General features: G+C 29.2%; 2 protein-coding genes across 2 annotated transcripts; both read right to left on the reverse strand.

The window, feature by feature from the left end:
- Nucleotides 1–346: 346 nt before the first annotated feature.
- LOC123292421 (50S ribosomal protein L1) lies at nucleotides 347–3,718 on the reverse strand. Its single transcript, XM_044873070.1, has 6 exons — nucleotides 3,563–3,718; nucleotides 3,088–3,262; nucleotides 2,810–3,023; nucleotides 2,289–2,690; nucleotides 590–687; nucleotides 347–515 (listed from the first exon to the last, which is right to left on the reverse strand). The coding sequence occupies exons 1-6, from the start codon at nucleotides 3,573–3,575 to the stop codon at nucleotides 368–370; spliced, it is 1,050 nt and encodes a 349-aa protein (XP_044729005.1). The 5' UTR covers nucleotides 3,576–3,718; the 3' UTR covers nucleotides 347–367.
- Nucleotides 3,719–4,282: 564 nt separating this feature from the next.
- LOC123292789 (carboxypeptidase Q-like) lies at nucleotides 4,283–8,347 on the reverse strand. Its single transcript, XM_044873503.1, has 7 exons — nucleotides 7,895–8,347; nucleotides 7,695–7,834; nucleotides 7,477–7,627; nucleotides 5,633–6,123; nucleotides 5,364–5,540; nucleotides 4,990–5,295; nucleotides 4,283–4,298 (listed from the first exon to the last, which is right to left on the reverse strand). Exons 1-7 carry the CDS (start codon nucleotides 8,081–8,083, stop codon nucleotides 4,283–4,285), a joined length of 1,470 nt encoding a protein of 489 aa, XP_044729438.1. The 5' UTR covers nucleotides 8,084–8,347.
- Between the last annotated feature and the right edge of the window lie 2,286 nt (nucleotides 8,348–10,633).

The following is a 10,633-nucleotide window of genomic DNA, read 5'->3' on the forward strand; positions in this document are numbered from 1 at the left end:
TCATAATAGCAAGCATTCGCAAACAATCCCAGAACGACTGTACCTACAAGATCAATACTTTTGATTCAAATCATGTTATTAATTATGGAGGGTAGAGATAAGGAGAACCATCTAAAAGCAGCAAATAAGGGTGGCGCTGCTGTAGCAAAAGTGTAAGTTTTAAAAGAAGTGTTCTAAGTCGTTGCTGTTTTTAGATGGACGCTTTTTTACTTTAACTCCTATTTAAGATAGTTCTCCTTATCTCTACCCTCCATATTATTAATAAAAGGAGCTTGAATGAAACAAAAAAATATTAATTTATAAAGTAATAAAACTTTATTCTTAACTATAATTTTAAAACAACTAAACACATATTTTATTAAATCAATTAATTAACTGCAGTTTTTTCGGCTGGTTCTTCCTCTTCTTCATTTTCATCAGACAATGAAGATTTATTAGTGTTCTCTGAACTATCAATATACTGCTCCAAATTAATTATAAATTTTTCTCGAGACGGTGGACTTAATAAATAGCATCTATAGTAGCAAAATTTATTAAGATGAAAATATTAGTAATTCTTAAATATATTAAATTTTTACTAAGAAATTACCTAGTAATAAAAGGATTATTTCTTCTCGGTTTAGCGCTGTCAACATCTTTCAATAATGCAATTAAATTTTCTTCTAATTGAATTGTTTCCATATTTAACTGTAAATAACAAAAACATCATTAAAATTAAAATAGCAATACAAAAAAAATTATTAGTACAAGATCCGAATTAAGGTCGACCTTCACCTATCTGCTTACCGAATGAAAGTTATTTTTTATGAAATGTAAAATATTTACAAATATCCCTGTTGTGGGTTGCCTTAAAAAATATAGTCCAGACAACTTTTAATAAAAATATCAAAACTGGGAAAGCTTGTAAACATTATTTTTTGACTGATTTTGTGGACAATCATATAGCACCGTATTTGCAATAAAATTATCTTTATTTATATATGCGAGTCAATGAATTAACAGATGAACGTAATTACTATTTACAACCTGTATAAATGCGATTATAGTGAACGAAAAAAGGCAGACAACATAGCTGCTGCATATTCTTTATGGCTTTTACTTTCGAGTAGATCAAAATTCGTAAGATTTGCAAGTCAGTGAAAAATTTCTAAAAATTTTACTCTTGATATTTTCACTAAAAGTAGTCTGGACAACATTTTTTTAGGCAACCCATTGCAGGGATATTTGTTAACATTTTATATTTCATAAAAAATAACTTTCATCCGGTAAACAGATGGGTGAAGGTCGATCCTAATTGGGATCTTAGACTATATGTTTAAACATGACTCTCAAACATCAGATATGTATCATTCGATACCCCTCAAATATGCAATTTTACTCCCTCGCTATTTTGTCTGGTTAATTTTAGTTATCTAGAATTTACCTACAATTCGGGGATGTAGTAGCACTTTGATATTTTTTAAATAATCAATAACGGAGTATGATATATCGAAAAAAATCGATATTTCGATACAGGCTTTATTAAAAAAAAATGCAAGTCAGCTCAAAAATGGTTTACACATTTAAAACACTGGTTGTTTTAGATGTAAAGCAGTTTTACACCAGTAAACAAGAAAAAATGAAATCTCTTAAATTTGACCTACAGCACCGATTTTGATGAAAATTTTCGATTAAGCTTTATTCACTCTCTAGATCAAAAATTATATGGTGCCGAGTGGTGCTTTTTTCCCGGCGATGGAATCGATAGAGTGATGAAATCTAAGCAAAAAAGTTTCATGTCATTTGCATAAAAATTAACGGAGTTATGATGAAAAGAAAGTTGCTCGTATCTTTTATGTTTTATTCAACACAAAAACTGATGAAATTACCACGGGAATTAAAATTAATGCTTGCCGCTTTCCAATTGACTTTATTTAGATACTGACAACATACTCAAAGACAATATCCAAACCTGCTACAATTTTTTGAGGATGTTGTTAGTACCTAAATAAAGTAAACTGAAAAGCGGCAAGTATTAATTTTAGTTCCCGTGGTAAATTCGTCCGTTTAATTTAATGAGAAAAAATGACCATATAAAAACTTATTATTGATACATCGATATTTTATCAATAGTCCTAAGGAGCAGTAGAACCAAATGCTAAGCTAGCTCTAGTGTCCCTCTTTTCTTTCAACGTATACTTACTGTAACTGTAAAACTCTCATTTATCTACTAAGGTTAGCTACGTGCAAAGACTTGTGATTCAGCGATCCTATTTTTGTTTATAATATTAAAAAAAAAATTATCTTACAGTTCCAAATACGGCATTTACAGCTGCATAATCTTGTTCTCTTTCATCTTTATTTGCATTATACTTAATTCCAGTTAAAAAGTTATGTATCATATTCGATATATCTGGTCCCAGTGTTCCATTTTTTGGATTTGGGAATCGTTTCTTCATTAATCCACGTAAGGATACTAATTCCGGTAGTATATTTGGATGTGCTATTGTATATTGAAATTCTTGTAACATTAAATCCCCATTTTGAATATCTTTTATTAATTCAGATCCACCGACAAGGGTAGCACCAGCTTTCTTAGCTTCGTCTTGTAATTCTGAACCTTTGGCAAATACAAGTATTGTACGATCATCGCCGTGTTGAAATGGATATGGAATTGGACAAATTCTGCTTATGTTGTCAATAAATCGATTCTGTAACAGATAGTTTTTTTTACATCAATGTGATAAGATATTTTACGCTTCTAAAATTCTGCTGCCTTGCACTCAATATGTAAATATGCCCCAGCTTTCTTTCATACTCTTCTTTATACCTTTTTTTCTGCTCTCATATCCAATTCAATCTTTGCAATCAATGGTGCATTTGGTACATTGTACATAGTAGGGTGGTGAGTTTCTCGATGACAACTGACTGCTTCTTCAAAAGTATACACTTTTGATTTGTTGTATTGAGCCGACCAAACATCGTCAACAGGAGTCTGTTTCCATGAATCATTAAAGCGATTTGATTGACGCAGTAAGTCTAATCTAAATATTAAAATACCCTTTTAGCATAAATAATTAAATAAAATTATTATTTCTAAATACTAACTGTGCTTTTCCACGTTGATTATGTGGGATAAACCCAATTTTTTTTACTTCTACTTTCACTTTTTTCTTGCGGGCCTTTTCACGAGTACCTTTTCTAGCCGCATACGTTCGAGATATTATAATATTTGTTTGTTGATTAAATTTGAAAGCAGTATTTAAACTACTTAAGAGTTTACCTAAAAAATTGACACATTTTAATTAGATCTCGCGACTAGCAGGTATTTTCGTTAGCAGTTGTGCATAATTTTTATAATAAACGTACTGAATCTAATAGTGCTCCAGAAAAGCGTACCTATTGACCGAAAGTTGTAACGATTTTTATCTAGATGCTTTGCGGTTTTCTAAATAAGATTCGAGGTCAAAGTTACCTTTTCTTTTACATAAAGATATAAAAGAATATCTAAAGTAGGTTACTTTTTCTAATGTGAAAAAATGTCTATATTTACAGAAAAATCTTTATGCCTGGAATGACTTACCAAATGATGCCATTTTATAAATTTGTTTTTTAATAATTTTTTTAAGAAATTTTTAACATTTTCTAAACTTCTAAATTATTAATTCGATTTTTTGGTTATATTTACATGTGCATCAAAAGTTAGGTTTCTCATATGTCAATTATATTTTTCATGACGTCTCCAGTACAGGACGGCTCACATAAATGCAGTTAAGGTTCCTACTACCTTTTCAGATTTGATCGGGAACTCTCTAAGTCTCGATTTCCAATATCAACATAAATTATCTAGAGTAAAAAAATTGCGTGTTGATTATTTTTTCGTAATTCAGGTAAATTCGACAATTCTGAGCAGCTTTTTTTAAACTTGATAAAATTAAATAATTATGAAAAAGTGGGTACACAAAATATCCGAAATATCGAGCAGTATTATAATTCTAAAAAAGAAAGAAACCGCGGAACTTGGAGGTGGCAGCCCTAAATGCAGTAAAAAAATAGATTATAAGTTTTAAATTTCAATTTTTAATTGTCATCCAAGTAACTATCTTGTTATTATATTTATTTAGTTTTAGCTGTTTTTATAATTAACTAGCAATTACTCTCTGGCTTCGTTGAAGAATTTGAACTTTAAAAAAACAAAAATTACTGCCTAATTATTATAGCCTTCATTTCCTTTGTCCTCACTTATGCCCCCTTTTATTATCAATTTTACGGATTTTAATTTTTTGACGATGTAAATCTAAAATTATTGAGGCGGAGCCCTAATTAAAAAAAAAAAAAATACAGCTTATGTTGATAATGCATAGCTTTATGTTAGTGAAAGAATTTTTAAAATCGAGCCCGTAATTTTGAGTTTATCCATTACAAACAAAATAAAGAAACATAAAATCAAATATTTAATTTTTGGATGTGGAACCTTAATTTTTTTTAAATAAAATACATCTAATGTTACCCGCTGATAATGTAGATTTATATTATTGGTGAAATAATTTTTTTTTAAATCGGTCTAGTAGTTTTTAAGTTTATTCATCACCAACAAAAAATTAAACGTTTTTTCTTTAGATTGTGTTGTAAAATTTCCGTCCATTCAAGATTGTCAAAATCTGTCGAAACCTAGAGTTTGACAAATAAAATTTTTTTTTCCTTTCCCAAATACCTGCGCTCTTTGTATCCATTCATCCGTTGCTGTTTAGGATGCTTCTGAAATTACGTATGTTTTACAAACGTAAATTACCACAGAAAGCTTAGGTCCATAAATTATTGAACTAACAAAGCTCCTATCAATTAACGAAAATGTTCCATTGCAAAAGAATATAGATGGACAAGAGAGGAAAAATTGCAGAACTGTCCTTATCATGAGATCTGAAAGTGCAATAATCTAGAAAAATATCAGTTTTGGACATTTAAAGTTGAAAATTGAAATAAATATACCAAAAATTTATTAAAATTTACAAAGGAGTTTTTTGTTTTTGTCTCATAATATCAACTAGTGTATTGTTAATTTGCTGAGGGAAATTGATACTTAAATCAGCAGCAACATACGAAGTTGCAGCAAAAACGGCCGTACATAAATCTAATTCATTCGGATTTTCCACATCCATTGTATCAGCATTAGTATGATGAAACCAAAAATATTTTTCATCCAATGTTTTCAACGAAATACCAGGTACACCAACACGCGTCCATAATTCAATATCACTTCCGACGGAATTACTGGACGATTTTTTAAAATAAGTTAGATCGATCGATTTGAAGAGCCTTTAATAATCAAAATATGGAATAATAATTATTGTTAGTGTAAACTTTACAGTAATTTTGTGGCTTACTTTAAAATTTCTTGGGCGATGCATGATGATTTTAAATTTCCAGCAAAATCAAACCCAAGAGGTTTGAAAGTACCCAAATCCGATTCCATAATTAAATTTATAGATTTTATATCAAAACTTTTAAAATAAGCTGCTGCGCCAATTAAACCAAACTCTTCAGATGTCCATAAAATTGATCTAGAATTAAAAAAATTCGATTATAACAAATTGTTAGGTTGACGAATCCGTTGACTCAACCATTTAGAAAATAGTATATTTTATAATGCTACCTTATTGTTCTTCTCGCTCGAAGACCAAGTTTTTTTAAAAGACCTAATGCATTCCATGAAATAAAGGCACCACCACCATCGTCCATTGCACCTTGTCCAACATCCCAACTATCTATATGACCAGATACGATAACCACATTGCTTGGATATTGATTTCCGGTTATATCTGCGATAACATTTCTTGATACTCTATTGGGTAAATTTTGTGCACTCATTATTAGCTTTATTACAAGTTTAGTTTTCCGCTTTTGCATTCGTGCCAACATATGAGCATCGGCATGAGTTATACAGGCAGCTGGTATTTGTGTAACATTATCCATGTAGCTTTGCATACCAGTATGGGGTGTATCCAATGAAAATGGTGTAACAGATGCAATCAATACAGCTAAAGCTCCATAATGAGCTGCATATGAAGCACTTTTGGAACGATATTCTACTGTTTCGCCATAAGTGGTATACTTTTCGTTAAAAACAACGATCTTATTTTTCGCCTGAAAAATAATCATCATTTGAGATCAAAAAGTACTTAAACATCGGACTAATTCTATAGCGTTCGGAAATTTATTTTTTTTTTAGTATTTCAGCTTCAAAGTGCCAACTTCGAATATTAAATAGAGATTAATACCATAATATGCCATTATGAGGATGATAACCACTTCTGAATTTCAAAATTTAAAATTATGGCTCACAAATATTCAGGGCGAATTGGTCAGAAATGAAAAACGGGCCGGTAGGTAATATGGGAAAAAGTTTTCTATATTAAAAATATTAAAATATATCCGTATATTTAATCGATTAAAACTTCAAAACTGCGGCCCCATTTTGTGGAATAAACGAAAAATCTCTATAATTATTGACCGCAGTGTATGGAGTGTAGAGTACATTAATGAATTCTTCAGTATTTAAACTTAAGTTATATGAGAAATATACTTGTTAACAGCAACCTTACCAAATTTAGACCTAACTATGAAATGCGCATTGACGCTTTAATTCACAAAGGTGGATTGCGAAAGTTCTTTCAGCTATCTCAAGTACATCAAAAATAGAATTAGATCTTCTTTGAGTCAAGAGAAACTGGACAGATTCATGCTTATGGCGGAAGAAGTTGACATACTGAATTCCATTACTGATAATAAAATAATCATCAAATTATTGGAAACAGCTCGACCTTCCGGACTTCGCTAAGCTTTGAATAAGATTCAAGAGAATAAAAATCAACATAAAACACAGACTAATAATTTTGTTTTTAATACGTATTTTGTGAAGCTTAAATTTTAATATTGCTTGTCAATAATGATTGATAAAAAACGTCAATAAAATTTGTGTTGGATCTTTGATGCGCGTTTTCTGGAGCAATAAAGTAGCTCAACATGATAAAATGCATGCAAAAGTCCATTGTAAAGTTTAAACAAAGATAAACGGATTTGAGTGATGACACTTCAAAATGCCTGCTTACCGCAACTAAATCTGAAGTCAGAACAATTTTTTTTTCTATTTTAAATGAGTCAAATAAAAAAAAATTTGTCTGGATTGTTATCTGTATTAAAAAAACTAATAAGCCATTATTTTCCTTCTTATCTCCTGTTAAGGTAGTTTTAAAGCATCAAAAATTTGCGATCAAAAAACTTAAATTTACGTTTATTAGTTAGTTTAGGACTAACAACACACTTTTTGTGTGAAAATAAAAAAATAAAACTTCTCTAATTCACTTTGAAAAATGTTTTTTAAATTTGTTCAAATTTCCAGTTCCCTGTAACTGGTCACTTTTTTCCCAAAAAACCCCTTAGTTAGAATTAGTTCGAAGTTAAATTACAGTAATTGTACTAAATTAATAGTTTACATACATATGCTGCATTAACATACATTTCTTCAAACGATCTAAATACAACTACTTCCGCGGTTATTCCTTCAGGTGGAGTTCCTACACTATAGCCCAAACTTAACATATTTAATTTTTGGTGTCTGGGTTGAATTAATTCGGCTGATTCAAATCCCCTATAAACAATAAATTTATCAGAAGTTAATATTAATAATAAATTTTTTAAATCAGAAACAATTTTACCTAACCCAGTGAGGCACATCAACTTTCTCGCCATGAACATTTTCCAAGCCTATATTTTGTAACTTTTTTAAAGTATAATCAATTGCGTTTTCCAAATTATCTGAACCTGCTATTCGACTTCCAAATGTATCGGTAAACAACTAAAGATAAAAAAATTTTAATTAATTTTATATAAAGTATATTATTTTGAGAAAAATTACCGCCAGCTCATCGTAAGTTTTGTTTTGGTACCCTCCACTAAGAACTTCTTTAATAATCCGATCCACAATTGCTTGATAACTCTGAATTTCTTGTTTTAATTCTTTTGGAAGTATTTCATCGCAGGTTGGTTCGCTCCCAATAAACGTAATGAATATATTTAGAAAACAAATAAAAAATATGATATGCATTTTAGAACAATTACTTTTTTATAAAATTGAATAATTTACAAAATTTGATCCATTGAATGAGAGTTACTAAAATGTACCGAATGTGTAAATCTCTTGTATATTATCAACCATAAAATACCAAAATCGAATTAAGCATAAAAACTATCAAGGAAAGTGTTGAAGTGTTAATTTTTTCTGCAATTTTTACCTCTATGTACAGATTAAAAGGTAGTAAAGAGGAGAGATTTTGTTTTTCATTTTAAAGTTCTTCTCAAATGATGTCATCCACAGCTGCTGGAACAGCTGATTGTCAAAATAAATATTAAAACAAAAAATAACAATTGATGATAAAATTTGTTTAATTTCCGATTATTGTTATTACTAATTAAACAATTTAATTATATTGCAGCTCATTGAAAAAATTTTTAATTATTACTGCTTTTCTTTTTTGCCCTTATGTTAATTATTAATCTATATATGGGCAAAATAAAAAAACAAATATTGAAAACCTCATAACATGAAGCTCTTATTACATGAGAGCACTGTATAATATTCTATGGAGAGCGCCAGCCATTCTTTCAGGTTATTATTCTATGCATTCCATTCTTGTAATTTGTAAACTTCCGTTAGCTCCGGCAGTGCCATATGAAAATAATGCTCGCCCATATTTCATATTTAAGATAATATTTTATGCATATATTTTATAATTTATAGCACTTATTTCATTAATTTACTAGCTGAACATTAGTCAATGAATCTCATGTTCCCTAGAAAGTTTCAACTTTAAAAACAAAGACTATCGTGCTATAGCCTTCGCTCTCCTTTTATTCACTCCTGTTTTTAAAATATAGCCCAGGTTATTTGTTGACAAGGTAGCATTCTACAGGCGAAATAATTTTTAAATCGGTTAAGAAGTGGATTAAAAATTTTGGATTTTCATACAAACTTTTAGTTTCATACCCGTTTTTCGCGCCAAACACGTTTGCTCCGATTACCCACTTTAGGCGAGATATCCGCTAAAGACTATTTCCCCTACCAACATTTTTTAGGACATGAAACCTAATCTCGTAGCTAATAAATTTTTTTAAATTTCGTATCTATTAGATTGCTGACATATTTAGAAGAATGAAATAAATACTCCAAATTAAAAAAAAAAATGTTATTTTAATTAAATGATTAAATAAAATTATCTATTAATAATTAAGTGGTCTCTTCTGCAGTTTAAAAACAATTTATTTGGCTTATTATATGAACTAGGAGTACCTGACTAATGATAGATAGGAATTAATTATTCTTGACTTATTTTATTTTTTTGTTTTAATTGTTTGTAATGTTTTACATATTGTTACATTTTTATTTTTAACAATATAACGAATGACTTCGAGTCTTGTGGTATTTATTTCAATAACTTCATTTTATTTATTCAAAATGTTTTTTAAAAAATGGTTCTCACGATTCTAAAAAAAAACTATTTAACCTATCAACTTAAATCTTTGTGCAACTTTAAACTAAAACCAGCCCCCAAATATCCAAAATTCGTTATTTTTTATTGCCATTTAATTTATATATCTTTCTACGATAAGAACATTACATTTAGAAACTAGAAGCAGGGTTGCCAGATGGGGCGATTTATCGCGAATTGGGCGATTTTTTTCATGAATACGCTCCTTTTTTTGAGTTTGGGCGACAAGTCGCAAATTAGGCGCTTTTCATTTCTCAGTACAGGTATCTACCGATTTAAAAGTATAAAACCGTTACAAAAGATATTTTTTTTTTTAAATATCAAAATTAACTTATTTTCATTTTGTTGAAATTTACTTAAAACTTAGAGCTCAAGTCATAATTACGTTATTTCCTTTCATCTATATATTTTATCTAGTATCTTAGGGCATCGTGTAAGTTAATGAATATTTTTTTTTTCTACTTATTTAAAAAGAATTTTTTATACTGCAAATAATAAAGATAAGATTAATTTAACAACATTTTTATTACAAGTTTTACTTTTAATAAGGTTAAATACTTAATTATCATAAATACATATCATTATAAATTGTTAGAAGGTGAAACCTAAAAAAATGTATTTAATACATAAAAATTCTGCATGAAAATCTGCTGTACTCTGTATTTTTTAGTGTGAAAAGTAATAAATTTCACTTATTTAAATAAAGATATATATCAAATTCATATTCTTGAGTTTTCCATTGACTCTGAAATTATTATATTATAAAAGAGTATACAAAAATTTATTTTAGTTCTTCTCAGCATTTTTATTTAGAAAAAATCCATTTCAAATTACCTATGGTAAATTCAAGTCTGTTATGTCTAAGGTATTTTCAAACTTTTATTGGGCGACTGTTCAGAATATTTTGCGACTTTCGATCACAGATGGGACGACTTGAATGAAAACTTTCTGGCAACCCTGACTAGAAGATGAAATTACTACCTAATTTGGGTTCTGACAAGGTTCTGACCACTAAAAGCGATGTTAGAATGAAAATCGATGCGCATTCCCTTTTTAGAACTATCCAAAAAAGTAGATTTTTTCTAAAAAACTGAAAATATCTTTTAAAT

Source organism: Chrysoperla carnea, chromosome 2 (assembly GCF_905475395.1).
Source record: "Chrysoperla carnea chromosome 2, inChrCarn1.1, whole genome shotgun sequence".
NCBI classification, from domain to species: domain Eukaryota; kingdom Metazoa; phylum Arthropoda; class Insecta; order Neuroptera; family Chrysopidae; genus Chrysoperla; species Chrysoperla carnea.

Bases quoted from the DNA above. Each gene is read 5' to 3' on its own strand.
- LOC123292789 (XM_044873503.1), bottom strand. From the start codon at position 8,083: ATGCATATCATATTTTTTATTTGTTTTCTAAATATATTCATTACGTTT. The intron at 6,124-7,476 runs GTATGTAAACTA...ATTATTTTTCAG, and splicing joins TGTATGTTAATGCAGCATAT to GCGAAAAATAAGATCGTTGT. The intron at 5,541-5,632 runs GTAGCATTATAA...TTTTAATTCTAG, and splicing joins CGAGCGAGAAGAACAATAAG to ATCAATTTTATGGACATCTG.
- LOC123292421 (XM_044873070.1), bottom strand. The intron at 3,024-3,087 runs GTTAGTATTTAG...TTTAATATTTAG, and splicing joins AATCAACGTGGAAAAGCACA to ATTAGACTTACTGCGTCAAT. The intron at 688-2,288 runs GTAAGATAATTT...TGTTATTTACAG, and splicing joins TAAATGCCGTATTTGGAACT to TTAAATATGGAAACAATTCA.